Below are 16755 nucleotides of genomic sequence, written 5' to 3'. Positions count from 1 at the left end.
TTTTAAAATTACAGATACACACTCAATGCTCTAGAGAGTGCATTGCTGAATTGAAATGTACAGGGATCACATGTGTTAGTGAAAAATTCAGAGCAAGTAATACAGCGATTAAGATAAGAAGGCAGCTGTTTACAGTTCTTCAATAGATAAAATGTGGGGCTATGGTAAGAAAATAAATAAATTCTTTGCCAACAGTTTACCGCACGCATTTAAGCAAAGTGACGAAGTCCTAATACACATAACATGTGGTGCATAACAAGAGTTAATTCGAGGTGAACCATAGAATTAAGTATCACAACACTAGAAGTAAGGCTTTTCAGATTGATTATGAATCTCCAGCTAGAGTTCAGAATGGAGTTTTATTTTCTGGTGTATAAATTTGTAACAGGTTGATGGTAGACTTAAATCAGGGAATTTAAAATCACGACTCGGAAACAGTGTCCAGAGTAATGTTCGATATGTTTCGTCAGCTTTGGCCAGTGACCTAGGGTAATGGCTGCTGTCAAGTCACCATTTCGTGCATTTATTCACAGTTTTCTTGTTAATTGACGAAACAAACTAATATGAAAGCAGAAAAACTGGATGTGGTGACAGATTGATCTGTAGCTTAGCCCATATAATTTCTCTGAATGTATTGAAGTTCTCCATCAGGACACCGTAAATAGTTTTGCATGTGTATGATATTATGTCACGCTTCGCTTGTTTCGCAATTGCAGTGCGAAATTCTATATCCTTGTAGCGTCTTTCTGTGGCCAGGAATCTTAAAGGCAGCCGCTAGTGTAGACATATTGTTCTCGTCGTACTAGTATTTTTTTCCGTAACACGCGAGGGTACATGAGTGTCCGAATATAATTGTTTCCAATCGCAAATAATTACGCCAGTCGACGGGTTCACCCTGCATTTATGTGCGAAAACTGCTTAAGCATCCACTGTCTTGACCACTTTTATAGGTTTCTCCGTTTGCATTTTTTTTTTTTTCAACATAAATTACAAACACAGGTCATAATAGAATTTTCTCTATTACGGATTTCTGTATAAATGAAATAAACGTTGATGTTGCGAGAAATTTGACGGTGAATTTCTTTTCTAGACCGGCGGATGGCGGGCGAGCAACGGAATGGTGTGTGAATACACAGAATTTTGCGCAGACAGGGGCTCGTGACTTTGAAGTGTACAGTTTGGCGTATGCACTTTGGTGTATCTGTGATGGAGATGGCGTATGCCGGTAGTTTTGAATGTTATCAATAGTAAAGAATTATTTTTAGTATGTTTATTTTCATGTCGTAATTGGAAAGGTTGTTGTTACACATATTTATAAAAATACGTTAAAATGAGTGTTGTGTTTCAAGACAACATCGGTTGGGTTTTATCTCACGACATGTTCGTGAAAAGTATTTATGGTGAAGTCTATGACAATAACGTTACGTGTAGGTTAGAGTTCGACCCAGCACTGTTTAAGATTGAAACTCCATTTATAAATAAAGCACCTGTCGACTCAGATAATTCGTTGGGCTCAGATAGTTCCGGTAATTTGTGGTTTTTACCCAAGAAGAAAAGAAGAACTAACAGAAACGGCGCCGAAAGTACGAATAACAGTGCAGAGCAAGTAGTGAGTTTCTTTGTGAAATTTTAAGTGACTGAGGAAGCAAATATAAATAATATTTGTATGCAGATTTTTTTCAGTTACTACCCAGATAATTCGACATCAATAACCCATATCATTATTTTGACTTTCCTTATGGCTACTATATTATTAAAAATTGTACTGTAGTTACACAACATTTTTCAGACTTGTTTTTAACAATGTTTTAGATGCTACTATTTCACATCACAAACAAAAAAACAGTTTTTGCACCATGTGGAGGCAAAATTTGTGGTATTATGTAGTCCTACGTAAAATTAATAGGCAGCTACATAAAGCCAAACACTCAGCTGTGCGCAAGACACCTTATCAACTTAGCTTTGTAAGTCTCTGTCTAATACTCAAGAGTACATGTGAGGGTGTTGGAACTATGGGCTACAAATCCCATGATAGAGGGATATCACAGTTAAAATTCTGAGATGGATGCACAGTGCTGTGCTGGAAGTTGATGGACACCATGTCTTCTGCTGAATACTTCACTCATTTTTCAGGCTGTCCTTGACAATGGGATTTGTTAAACACAGAGTGTGAAGGAATAAATGAATTCTCTTTGGCTACTTTTGCCCTAAGAACTATTTTTTATTATTTTTATTTTATTGTACCATTATACACTCGTATAACCAAACATATAAGCGTGCCCACTTCCAGGACCTGAGAAGACACACTAACCACGGATTTAATGTGCCTTGTGGCTTCAAGATGGGGCCAGTATTCCAGCCAGCCAGGACTTGGTTTTTAGGTGGTTTTCTATCTCCATCTAGATAAATGCCAAGGTGGTTCCCAAGTTACAACTCAGTTATGTGATGGACAAACGGTTTGAAAAACAGTTCTACATTTGACCATACAGTTATACTAGACTCAAACAAAAGGGGTACATAGATTTCTTCCGTGGGAGGGAGCTGGCTATCAATAGCTTTAAAATGCCTTTTTGTATGATGACCCCAATGTAGTATAGCCTGTATACAGGCATGGTACCGTTCTCCATGAAATTGGAGCTGTACCGTACTAGTCCTGACCTAGCACTGGCAAGATAAAAGGCATCCTAAGATGTGATGTTGCAGAAGACAGTTAAGTGAAAATAAAACAAGTAAACAATCTTTTATGTTTTTGTAAGGGATATTAGGCGTGTGAAGCAGCAACACACAGTTTCTGCACTAGATTGTAAACTTGTTAGTTCCAAAAAAAGTTTTGTTCCACCTACAGTTCAAAAAATTAAAAATGTCCTCCATTCCTGTTTAATATATCATTTTGTGACAATAACACACTTGTTCTGTAAGAGAGTGTGTCAAATTGTGCGGACTGTATTTTGTTGCAATTAAGTGATATCACTCTTCAAAACATACATTGCAGTATTGACCATTAACCTGTTTACTAAGTAATGTGTTAGAGAGACAGTAGTAGAATGTAAGTATTGTAAGCCTGACAGAAAAACTTACAGATAAACCAAATATTGTGTTTGTAAAATTCTACATTCTTAGATCTGTATCATTGCATTACAGAAGTGTCGGATTCCAACCGTCTGCCTTGACACATGTTGTCCTCGATATGGTGGAAATGGCTAGTTCCAGTGTACAGAATATAGTATGTACACAAGCCAAGAAATATAAACAAAAATAATAATGACACAATAATGTCTCACACCAAAAATAAAATGAATCTAATGGGACAATGGCAGAAAATTCGTGCTTTAGAGTGGGGACAAGCTAAATGTACAACAATAAAAAAAAACACTGCACCATCCTAAGGCAAATAATATTAAAAAAAGAATTGCATTATAACATTCTGCTACACCAATGAAACCACAGGAATCGGACATTTTCCTTGACCTGTATAGCTCAACTGCAACTATCGATACCAGAAGCCAACACCTACAACTCTGAAATGTGGAACCAAAATGCTAATAACTCAAAAACCTAAATACCTCCTATTTACTACATGAATTAAAATGCAACTGACCTACCATAAATATACAACAGACGAAACATCACAATTACTATAGAATATATCCATCACACACAACACGACCAGTACATCACAGGTCAAAGCAGACAGGTGCAATCAGACGCTTCTGTTGATAATAATAATGGAAATGGAAGCAATGTGTATTTTGTTTCAAATATGCCCCATCAAGCACCAAAGCCAGGAGGAAATGTCTGGAGTTTCATTTTTGTTTCCTTCTCATTGTGATCTGTCTTTCGCTTGCCTTTCATGTAACCATACGCCCCCGACCCTCCTTTTACATACTCACCACTTGTCATGCTGTTTCAAGAGAGGGGGGGGGGGGGGGGGGAACTGGCATTGTAAAAGTTTAATTTTTGTTAGCTCATGTTTCTCTTGGTCTCATTAAAATTTTAGTTATCTTTGGTGCAGGTCTATATGCTTATTCCAGAAAGAAGAATAGGCCTGTTTGTTGCATAGATAGATTGCTACAACCTTGCTGTGAAAGACACTGTAACAAAACTTGCCGAGAAAACTGAATGGCAGTTATTGCGCCCACAATAAAGGCTAGTCAAGAAGCTAGCGACAATTTCAACTATCATATGCTGACAAAAAGGACTAGTAGAAAATTCTAAAAAGTTCTGATCTGATGCAAAGTCAAAGAACGGATCAGACTGTTCAGTAAAACTTTTGTGTATCAATGCTGTGAAGAAAATGCAGTGAACTGACAGGAAACCAAACTATTACATTCCACATTTAAATATATATTCACATCTGAAGATTCTACCATACCAACGATTGACCACTTAAACAACAACAAATGAGAGACATGGAGAAAAGCACCCATTGTACTGTAAAGACAGTTAAGGTGAACTCAAGGAGGATAAGGGTCTAGGCCCGAATGGAATCTGTTAGTAAGGCAGAATGAATGGGAAAAGGGTGCAATTAATTACGGTTTACAAAAATTGTGAACGAACAAATGCACAGAATTACAAACCAAGATCGTTAATATCTATCTGTGGTAGGAACCTAGAGTGTATTGTAAGCCTCAACATTATAATGTTCCTGGAAGAAAATAAACTTTTGTGAAATAATTAGCCTGAGTTAAGGAAAATCACAGTTCACTTTAAATACATACCATGTCTTGCAGATAGTTGATGCAGATTTCTGAAAGACATTAAACACTGAATCTTACTGTTGGTTGAAAATCAATGTATCCACAATATAAAAAAAAAATTTAATGCAGTTTGGCAAACCTAACTCGAGAATCATTGTTTGCAGAGACTTTAATGATGATTTTCTGTCAAAAAGGCTGACTGACAGCACCTAAAGTTGCTGATGCCCAACTTTGGGTTATTTCCACAGCAAAATTCCCTTCGAGAATTGATAGACACAATGCAATAGATATTGGTAAGTTGTTTTTATTAGACTCAACAACCTGCAATAACTTAATTGTAAAACCAATATTCAAGGGTTTGTTGTTGTGGTCTTCAGTCCTGAGACTGGTTTGATGCAGCTCTCCATGCTACTCTATCCTGTGCAAGCTTCTTCATCTCCCAGTACTTGCTGCAACCTACATCCTTCTGAATCTGCTTAGTGTATTCATCTCTTGGTCTCTCTCTACGATTTTTACCCTCCATGCTGCCCTCCAATGCTAAATTTGTTATCCCTTGATGCCTCAAAACATGTCCTACCAACCGGTCCCTTCTTTTTGTCAAGTTGTTCCACAAACTCCTCTTCTCCCCAATTCTATTCAATACCTCCCCATTAGTTATGTGATCTACCCATCTAATCTTCAGCATTCTTCTGTAGCACCACATTTCAAAAGCTTCTATTCTCTTCTTGTCCAAACTAGTTATTGTCCATGTTTCACTTCCATACATGGCTACACTCCATACAAACACTTTCAGAAACGATTTCCTGACCATTAAATCTATACTCGATGTTAACAAACTTCTCTTCTTCAGAAACGCTTTCCTTGCCATTGCCAGTCTACATTTTATATCTTCTCTACTTCGACCATCATCAGTTATTTTACTCCCTAAATAGCAAAACTCCTTTACTACTTTAAGTGTCTCATTTCCTAATCTAATTCCCTCAGCATCACCCGATTTAATTTGACTACATTCCATTATCCTCGTTTTGCTTTTGTTGATGTTCATCTTATATCCTCCTTTTAAGACACTGTCCATTCCGTTCAACTGCTCATCCAAGTCCTTTGCTGTCTCTGACAGAATTACAATGTCATCGGCGAACCTCAACATTTTTATTTCTTCTCCATGGATCGTAATACCTACTCCGAATTTTTCCTTTGCTTCCTTTACTGCTTGCTCACTATACAGATTGAATAACATCGGGGAGAGGCTACAACCCTGTCTCACTCCCTTCCCAACCACTGCTTCCCTTTCATGTCCCTCGACTCTTATAACTGCCATCTGGTTTCTGTACAAATTGTAAATAGCCTTACGCTCCCTGTATTTTACCCCTGCCACCTTTAGAATTTGAAAGAGAGTATTCCAGTCAACATTGTCAAAAGCTTTCTCTAAGTCTACAAATGCTAGAAACGTAGGTTTGCCTTTTCTTAATCTTTCTTCTACGATAAGTCGTAAGGTTAGTATTGCCTCACGTGTTTCAACATTTCTGCGGAATCCAAACTGATCTTCCCCGAGATCGGCTTGTACCAGTTTTTCCATTCGTGTTAGTATTTTGCAGCTGTGACTTATTAAACTGATAGTTCGGTAATTTTCACATCTGTCAACACCTGCTTTCTTTGGGATTGGAATTATTATATTCTTCTTGAAGTCTGAGGGTATTTCGCCTGTCTCATAGATCGTGCTCACCAGATGGTAGAGTTTTGTCATGACTGGCTCTCCCAAGGCCGTCAGTAGTTCTAATGGAATGTTGTCTACTCCCGGGCCCTTGTTTCGGCTCAGGTCTTTCAGTGCTCTGTCAAACTCTTTCCGCAGTATTGTATCTCCCATTTCATCTTCATCTGCATCCTCTTCCATTTCCAGTACATCGCCCTTGTATAAACCTTCTATATACTCCTTCCACCTTTCCGCCTTCCCGTCTTTGCTTAGAACTGGGTTTCCATCTGAGCTCTTTATATTCATACAAGTGGCTCTCTTTTCTCCAAAGGTCTCTTTAATTTTCCTGTAGGCAGTATCTATCTTACCCCTAGTGAGATAAGCCTCTACATCCTTACATTTGTCCTCTAGCCATCCTTGCTTAGCCATTTTGCACTACCTGTCGATCTAATTTTTTAGATGTTTGTATTCCTTTTTGTCTGCTTCATTTACTGCATTTTTATATTTTCTCCTTTCATCAATTAAATTCAGTATTTCTTCTGTTACCCACGGATTTCTATTAGCCTTCGTCTTTTTACCTACTTTATCTTCTGCTGCCTTCACTACTTCATCCCTCAGAGCTACCCATTCTTCTTCTACTGTATTTCTTTCCTCCATTCCTGACAATTGTTCCCTTATGCTCTCCCTGAAACTCTCTACAACCTCTGGTTCTTTCAGTTTATCCAGGTCCCATCTCCTTAATTTCCCACATTTTTGCAGTTTCTTCAGTTTTAATCTACAGGTCATAACCAATAGATTGTGGTCAGAGTCCACATCTGCCCCTGGAAATGTCTTACAATTTAAAACCTGATTCCTAAATCTCTGTCTTACCATTATATAATCTATTTGATACCTTATAGTATCTCCAGGATTCTTCCATGTATACAACCTTCTTTTATGATTCTTGAACCAAGTATTAGCTATGATTAAGTTATGCTCTGTGCAAAATTCTACCAGACGGCTTCCTCTTTCATTTCTTCCCCCCAATCCATATTCACCTACTGTGTTTCCTTCTCTCTCTTTTCGTACTGACGAATTCCAGTCACCCATGACTATTAAATTTTCATCTCCCTTCACTACCTGAATAATTTCTTTTATCTCATCATAGATTTCCTCAATTTCTTCATCTTTTGCAGAGCTAGTCGGCATATAAACTTGTACTACTGTAGTAGGCGTGGGCTTTGTGTCTATGTTGGCCACAATAATGCGTTCACTATGCTGTTTGTAGTAGCTTACCCGCACTCCTATTTTTTTATTCATTATTAAACCTACTCCTGCATTACCCCTATTTGATTTTGTATTTATAACCCTGTATTCACCTGACCAGAAGTCTTGTTCCTCCTGCCACCGAACTTCACTAATTCCCACTATATTTAACTTTAACCTATCCATTTCCCTTGTTAAATTTTCTAACCTACCTGCCCAATTAAGGGATCTGACATTCCACGCACCGATCCGTAGAACACCAGTTTTCTTTCTGCTGATAACGACATCCTCTTGAGTAGTCCTCGCCCGGAGATCCGAATAGGGGACTATTTTACCTCCGGAATATTTTACCCAAGAGGACACCATCATCATTTAATCATACAGTAAAGCTGCATGCCCTCGGGAAAGATTACGGCTGTAGTTTCCCCTTGCTTTCAGCCGTTCGCAGTACCATAACAGCAAGGCCGTTTTGGTTAGTGTTACAAGGCCAGATGAGTCAATCATCCAGACTGTTGCCCCTGCAACTACTGAAAAGGCTGCTGCCCCTCTTCAGGAACCACACATTTGTCTGGCCTCTCAACAGATACCCCTCCGTTGTGGTTGCACCTACTGTACGGCCATCTGTATCGCTGAGGCACGCAAGCCTCCCCACCAACGGCAAGGTCCATGGTTCATGGGGGTAGGATTCAAGGGTTTATCCAACCATAATAAAAAATAATAATTGTGTGTCGCTCAATGGCCTGGTGGTATTCTTTCAATTGGACACAATTTTGGTGACTTGTATGACTCTAATCTACCCCAGTTACCCAATTGACAGACCAAGCAAGGTTGTGCAATGTTTATCATACTGGACTTACATTTGGCGTGATGGTGGTTCAAATCCATGTCCAGGTGTCGAGATTTCCCTAAATCATTTAGGACAAATGCTGGGATGGCTCCTTTGAAAAAGCACAGCCAATTTCATTTCCAACCCTTCCTTAATCCACACTTCTGCTCCATCTCTAATGACCTTATTGTCAACAAGATGTTGAATGCTAATCTTCCTTCCAATAAAGGGAGGGTAACCTATAGTTTAACGTGGAATCCGAATGGTGTGTCATTCCTGGCAACTCCTCACATCATTGAGAGGTGAAGGCTAGATTAAAGGCAGACTGAAAATTTCTGTGGCCCAAGACCAAGCCTAACTTTTTCTTTAACATATTCCTACAATATTTTGTTTCTTGTTTTTACCTAAAATGCAAGCAATCAAAACTAAGGGTAAAATTAAACAGAAGCAAGGATAAGGATAAGAGGTTGATAACTCCTGGGATTAAAAAAATCTTGTGCTGGGAAGAGAGGTCTATACCTCATTCAGAGAACAAGCTTAGTCAAGATTTGAAACTCCATTACCATGAGTTCTGTAAAATCCTCCAGTCTGATGTTAACAAATGAAAGTTCATGTGTTGTGCCCAGAAAAATAAAGTTTCTAAAGCATGAGGCAAAAATTGAAACATTGTTGTACAATAAACAAACAAAAGTAGGGACCCAATGAAATTAGTCCCCAGCAAGTAGCTCTGGGAAGAATGGTGACACTTTTAAGTCATTGTCCACAAAATTCAATGATTACTTCATTAAGTGGCAGCAAACATTGCACCCAGTAATTAAATCCAAATACGTATGCATTAGATTTACTTGTGCAGATGCTACATCACCAAAAGACATTAGTTTCAAAAGTACAGTCCCTGAGGAGATTTACAAAATTCATCAAATCACTAAATTCTGCTGGCCATGATGATGAAATCCAAGTTTTATCACCTCCCGCCTAACTGTCATAGTACTTGTAGTAGATCCTGAAGCAGTTCGGAATTTCTGTGTGGTGGTCTGGATAGATGTCTGCCTATTACACATTATGACCCTCTTCAACTGTTGGCGATCTCTGTCAGTTGACAGATGAGGTCGGCCTGTTCGCTCTTGTGCTGTATGTGTCCCTTCACATTTCCACTTCACTGTCACATCGGAAACAGTGGACTTAGGGATGTTTAGTAGTGTGGAAATCTCACATACAAACACGTGACACAAGTGACATCCAATCACCTGACCATGTTCGAAGTCCATGAGTTCTACGGAGCGCCCTATTCTGCTCTCTCATGTGTAATGACTGTTGAGGCCGCTGATATGGAGTAGGTGGCAGCACAATGCACCTAATACGAAAAATGTATGTTTTTGTGGGTGGCCGGATACTTTTGATCACATAGTGTATTAACACCATAAGTAGACATTGATGGCTATACAACAAATGAAAAACTGTAAAATTCATTGACATTGAGTTACATAACAAATTGAAATGGGGTCAACAGAAAGCAAAACTAATGAAGAAGCTGTGTCCATTGTTTTATGCTCTCAGAAGCAACTATCATTTTTACACTCACTTTACAATATATTTGCTCCACACATATGAACAAAAATAAGTTTCAGCATAACTGTGTTTCACACAGTTAACTAATCAACACCCAAAAATAATTCTGATGTAAACTCTGTCTCCCTGTGTAGGGCTCAGAATGGAGACTGGTGGGGATATATTCAACAAGCTCTTGCCTAACACAAAAGAAATGAAAAACGTACCCTATTAGCTATTCTTTCTACAAATTATCAAGAATACTGAGACTCAGGGATTGAAAAGTTCTGTTAGATGCATGACAAGTAGTAGGGGTCAATGTAAAGCTTCATGATAAGTAGTTATGTACTGTAAATAGGACTTTCTATTTTCAAATGAAGTTACATTTTTCTTTGAGAATTATCATCGTAACAAAGTAAATATTGAGCTACTAAAAGCAGATAAAAAGCAGCTTCGTAATATAACTCAAGAGACAGCAATGTTTTTCAAAGTAGCAGATATTTTTTTAATTTACTCAATTTTTAACCAAAATGTATTTTATTGTTATTAAAGCTGTAGAGATCAGGGGTGAATGACTTCTGTGGTGGGTGATAGAGCTGGGCTTCTAGTGATCAGGAAGGCCTGCTGTTCACCACCCTAGGCAAGGTTCCAAGGGCGTGGCGGGTAGGTACCTGGTGGATGCTCGACATGCCATCATATAAACAGCATTTACATATAGTAGTTTCTTCTTTGCCACAATATATTGATGACGGTGCTAGGTGGTGGCAGTGAGCCCAAGATTAGGCTGCTTGGTCAGTTGGATTAGCAGGCAGCCCCTTGACACAGCCAAAGTGGAACATCGCCCACGGCAGCGGGCACTTCAGCAATGTCATACAGACTCAAGTCCTGATGCAGGGTGGTGTGTGGCAGCTGGAGTAAGCAGCAGGACTGACTGGTACAAATACACAGTTCATTGTGGGACACATCAGAGTGTGCTGAAGCAAACTGTGGACTGCAGTGCTGACACAGTGGTGACATGTCCCTGGACAATTAACAGCAGACGGCAGCAAGGTTTGTCCATATAGGGCAACGAATGATTACAGAGTTTTCCCACAGAGGTGGTGAAAGACAGCATGTGGTCCCTGCACAAGCCAGAGACACTCAGAGTAGGTGGCCAGTGGTTGATGGAAGTCAACCAACAGGCAGCCTGCTGTTTGGAAGGTACCATGTAAGCAGCATTCAGACTTAGTGCACACAGCAAACCCACAGCTGGTGCAGACAGCATCAGTCAGAAGCAGCTTGTCGACCCATTTCTGGTTGTAGACTTCCCCTTGTAGGTGGCTGTTGGCAGTGACTGATGATGCCTGTCTAGGATGAGTAGTATTTAATGCACTCAGTCCACTGTTGTTTCTGAAATGGTAGGGCTTCTCTCCCATACGTCACAACATATGTCGATGTGGCATTTTCACCTTTTAGGACTGGTTTCTGTGGTCTCACCATCTTCCGCAAAAACATCTTACCGACTGCTGTACTGTTATTTCTTGCATCAGCCTGCTATGAGGTCTCGTGCTAAGTCTGTCATAGAATCCTTCTGCTGGGAGAGATGGAGCTGTGCCACAATATGGTATAGGGACTAATTTTCTATGATTGCCTTTGTTTTTTGATACTGGATGTTGTGACGTGTACCACGTCCACTAATGTTCTCTTCCTCAATGGGACATGCAGAACATGATGGATGAATGAATGAGCAACAGTCTCAGTTTTCTTGATGTGCCTGTTGACAACTCAGTATCTCAGTTATTCAGTGAGTTACCTTTTGTCCTTAAATTATTCCAGCAAGGACTTTCCATTATCACATTTAAATGGTTTATCAGATGTGGTCAGTAACATCAGATTATTGCCTGACAGTGTTGTTGTCTGCAGTGAAGTTGGGCCATTGGACAATCATGGGAAATGCAGTGCAACTTTTACAGAATTTTCACTTGATGCAGTGAGTGGTAAGTCTCTTTGAATGTGCATAAATGAAAGGTAATGCTCATAACAGAGAAAGAGAACTTGATAGCATTGAATTACGAGGTTAATGATAAAATGTTGAGAGCCCATAAGATCGATTAATTATTTATAGGCAATATTGAGAAGTGATATGATATGAAATAAGATAAACACTTTCAGTCAGTTTTATGGAAGACAAATGAAAGACTTGGATTTGTTGGGTTGTTACTAGTAAACTGCAGCATTTTAATCCCACTGCTCCAGAATTTGGAGCCTTTACAATGTAGACATTGTAACAGACATGGAAAAAATTTAGAGACACAGTGTCAGGATCACAACTGCTCAGTATTATCCACATGAAAGAGTAGCAGAACTGATAGAGAACTGAAATGGATATTTGTGCAAGAAAGACGAGATTGTTCTTTCATATCAGTATAAGTTACATTTAGAGAACTGTTGTTCAAGGAAGACAGTTCAGTAAGTCAGCTGCCTCGCTCACATACTTCATGCAGGTATCATGAGAATAAGACGTGTGAGATTAGGGAGTGTACCAAGGCACTTAGCCATTTACCCTGTTTCAGTACACAAATGGAATTAGGCAGTAATCGAGAGGAATTATTTTGAGGTGGAGGGGAGAGTGAAAGTTGAGATAGTATGAGCCATAAAGTAAATCTTAAATATCACACAGAGTAAGTAATATACAGAATATGAAGTTGCATGGTGCATCATAAATTTGTGCATGGATGTTCATTGACTAATTCCACATTGTCAAATTTAATTTTAATTGTCATCTCCCAACTGTTGTGTACCCTTTATATGATTATGTTTCCTCGAGTGTATTTCATGCACCCTGTAACTTGAAGTGTAAATAAATTTTAAGATACAATATTTGACATGCAGGGCACTTTTGATTTCTATCAATTTGCGTTTTCAGGTTAATCTTGTGGCAAACAAATCATCAGTTTTACTTAACAATGCAAAGAAACAGGGTGTGTTCAATTGTGAGCCATCATCATCAGATACCTTAAGAAGAAACGAAGATGCGAGAAACCTATCGGTTATATTTTACAAAGAAAACTCTGATGAACAAAATAAGACATTTCATGGAGCCAACAATCAGGAGTTTCCCATAATAGTGTCACATGGAGAGAAAAAGTATGTTTTCCCACCAAGGTGTATGTTCTTTAATAATGATATAAGCAACTTGAACCAGAAATTGGATGTCCTTGGGAAGTTCGATCTGCTGCTCTTGGATCCACCTTGGTGGAATAAATATATACGAAGGAAGAAACAAAAGTCTCGTGAATCAAGGTAAGTTATGGGTAATCAGAATAAGAAATTTTGTTTCCACAGATGAGATAATTCTGTTAATTTGGTCCCTGTATGATATTTTTACGTCCTTTGTTGTCTTCAGTTACAGTATGATGTATGATGAGGACCTGTTAAAATTGCCAGTTGCATCCTTAATAGCTCCTGGTGCACTTGTTGCAGTATGGTGCACAAATTCTGAAACACACATAAATACAATGAAAAATAAAATATTTCCTTCTTGGGGAATTGAGTGTGTCAGCAAATGGTACTGGCTAAAGGTACGATTTCTCCATAATACTTCACATCTGATAGATTGTGGGGTTTTAAGTCTAGGTGATCAATGCATACATATAAATTGCTGTGTTTACAAGTATGTTATGTTGTTTTTGCCAGACATTTGCTATCATCTTCTATGGAAGAAACTTTCATGTGAAAGTAGTGAAACCTATAATTTATTTTCTGTTAGGTCACTCGGAGTGGTATACCAGTTTGCAATTTCTCTGAACCTCCTAATAAGCAGCCATTTGAGCAAATACTCTTTGCACATCAACTGTGTACACCAAGAAGTTTTCCATTACCAGAAGATGGAAAAATAGTTATTAGCATCCCAAGTGCTATTCATTCACACAAACCTCCTCTGACAGGTAAGATTAGTTAATTACTTTGGCTTTTTCATATGTACAAGATGCATGGGATAATTTAATAAGTTTGAAAAGAAAAAGGATATGTCTTAAAATTGAAATACATTGCACAGTGCTATCGTTGGCTCTCTCATCAATCACTAGAGGTCCTCAGAGAAACACAGTGCTTCAAAATATGAGTAGTTAATTCCATTTATACTAGCACTGCTGTACTGCACACCCTATATAAATGACGTTTTACTCAAAATTTGATAACACCTGACTAATGAACTTAGTAAGGGTGGGTGTGTGGCAGCCACACTTAATGAAACAAAAGCTCTGAAGGTGGGAGGGGGCAGTCTGCAGATGGCACACATCTGTGATCTGAACTCACGAAATTGTATTAATCTAAAAAAAAAAAAAATTAAATAAAAGTGGTAAGTCGATCTCTGCCCACTCAGGAGTCATTGCAGGAATCAGTGGATATCAATATTCATACTGTTTTATCATCATATTTGCCGTTGTCTGCAGGCCAGAGCAGACTTTTCATTGAAGGGTGAATGATGGATAAGCCATTATTCCTACAAGTCAACATGGGGGCTGTGGTGCCCTGACTTGACTCATAGATGTACACAAGGCTACTGACCCCAATATTGGCAGGCATCAAGCATTGATTAATAAGCTCCTATTCTTGGGAAATTCACAGCCAGCACAGCTTAAAGTCGATTGTCCATTCCATCACATAATTGGTGGTTAATAATGTGAGTACTGAAAATTTGTTTGCAATTTCTTTTTTTCTTTTTTATTGTGCATGTGGTGCATCTTGTGTCAGAACAAGTGCCTTACCACGAATTGTATTCTTTGTGTTCTGAGTTTTCGGATGTTTGCCCCAGGTTTACGTTGTAAAAACAATTTCATGTCCCACATCACCCTTAAACTCTCTGTATGCCAGTAGCTTTATGAGAGCAGCTTGAGGCGGGGCTGTATCACTTAATGTCACTGAGAGTGAATACACCGATTACCTCAAGATCACTTAGTGATCATAAAGAATCCATCCAGTCTGCTTCTACTCTGTTTCGAATTCAAGGCAGTAATAGACACGTGTCCCATGCCTCACTGGAAGGAGGTGCTCACAAAGTGGCCCAGGGTCTATTCTTTTTTTAAAATCGACTTAGTCAAACCCTACTGTGATGCATGAGTCTTGAAAACACTTGCTTGTGATTAACACATGTTTCAGCATCTGTCAGTATCAATGACTAATGCTTAGGATTGGAGTGCACCTGCCATCTTACAGTATTTCTTAGAACGGGTTATGATGGTTGTCCCTCATTGTATTAACTATCTTGATGATATCTTCTTGACAGATGCTAACATGGAGGATTGCCTAGGTAGCCTCCATTCTTTGTTTGCTTTTCTGTAGGCCATGGGCTATAATGTAATCATGATCAGTCTCACTTTTTCCAGGCTTCCATTGTTTGTTTGAGTCATGAAACTACACAGCAGGCGTGTCTCATAGAACAACATGTCGACACCCTTCTGGCTTCATGCTGTCTGTCTAATCTATAAGAACGTCAGGCATTCCTTGACAAATTGGTATTGTATCACAAGATTATTCCAAGTGTGGCTCCAATTGCCTACCCCCATTGTTCTGCAGCCTGTGAGCATGCTTTTGTGCAGCTTAAGGACAGTCTTTGCTCCATGCTGTGTCTTGCAACATTCCAACCCAGCAAGCATCTGGTCCTGACCACAGATGCATCCCGTTACAGTGTGGAGTTGGTCCTGGCATATTGTCATTTAGATGGCTCCGACAGCCTAGTGCTTTTGTGTCAAAAACACTCAATGCAACTCAGCAACATTATTCTCGCGTGGAAAAAGAAGCTCTTCCTATTGTGTAGGCTTTAAAAAATTTAATGTTCTATTGTGTAGTAGAAAATTTCATTTAATTACTGAGCATAAGTTCTTGGTGTTCCTGTTTACCCAATCCCTGTCCTGCCCGTACAAAGCCGCTCATCATCTTCAGCATTGGTCTCTGTTCATGTTCTGGTACATATATGAGCTTCATTTTCACCCCACATCACAAGATGTGAACACAGATCCTCTTTGCCATTTCCCCATGTGCCCTGACCCCTCATTAAACCAGGAGGAATTGGTTTGAATTTCAACTGGATATGAAGATGAGGCACATGACAGATGGCTTCCCCATCACCATTTCATGTATTCCTTTGCTGTGGCAGCAGATCCAGTGCTACAGCAGGCCATACACATGATAGAACATGGATGATCTTACCGTCAGGCATCGGACCTGCTTCAGAATTTTTGTCCATTGCACCATTGCCTTTCCCTCTCAGACGGTGTTATCCTCCCATCGACAGAAGGGTTTACTTCCACATCGTGTTTCCGGTGACTCTGCAGTGGGTGGTTCTCAGCTTATATGAGGTTCACTGGGGAATCTCTCACACAAAACTGTTCGCATGTCACCACGAGTTTTGGTCAGGCATCGATCAGGAGGTGGGACACCAAGTCATGGACTGCCACAAGTATCCGGGTCAATGGGCAGCAGCATGCACTGTTTTCTCACCATAGCTGACCCCTGCACACCCATGGGAAAGAGAGCACAGCGATTTTGATGCCCATTTGGAGACACTTTCATTTTATTGGCAATTGATGCTTCTCCTTATTTTTCTTATGTTGTTCATCATCCATCTGTGACAACAGATGTGACTGTCAAGGCCCTCTTGAAGATATTCTCCGTAGAAGGCTTGCCTTTCATCCTGGCTGTAAGCAAGGGTACTCAGTTTGTGGCATAACTTTTCAAGGACTTTTGTACACATAATGACACTTGCCATG

The 16755-nt window shown here is 39.4% G+C and overlaps 1 protein-coding gene across 6 annotated transcripts in view; it reads left to right on the top strand.

Annotated features, from left to right (window-relative positions):
- Positions 1-570: 570 nt before the first annotated feature.
- Positions 571-16755, top strand: part of LOC126272802 (N(6)-adenine-specific methyltransferase METTL4) — a 50082-nt gene continuing 33897 nt past the window's right edge. For 2 of the 6 annotated variants that reach the window (XR_007549264.1, XR_007549265.1), the window contains exons 1-4: positions 1232-1609; positions 12912-13288; positions 13392-13566; positions 13755-13932. Coding sequence is in view for 3 of the 6 variants with exons in the window: in XM_049975968.1 (XP_049831925.1) it covers positions 1331-1609; positions 12912-13288; positions 13392-13566; positions 13755-13932 (1009 nt within the window). In the remaining 3 variants the exon portion in view is untranslated. Of the gene's footprint in view, positions 1000-1090; positions 1610-12911; positions 13289-13391; positions 13567-13754; positions 13933-16755 lie in introns of those variants that run through there. The other 4 variants (XM_049975970.1, XM_049975968.1, XR_007549266.1 and 1 more) reach the window with 4 other exon arrangements.

The sequence above is a fragment of the Schistocerca gregaria genome, chromosome 5 (assembly GCF_023897955.1).
Source record: "Schistocerca gregaria isolate iqSchGreg1 chromosome 5, iqSchGreg1.2, whole genome shotgun sequence".
Lineage (NCBI taxonomy): Eukaryota > Metazoa > Arthropoda > Insecta > Orthoptera > Acrididae > Schistocerca > Schistocerca gregaria.
Note: the sequence above shows the minus strand (reverse complement) of the source record. Positions and strands in the feature narration are given on the sequence as shown.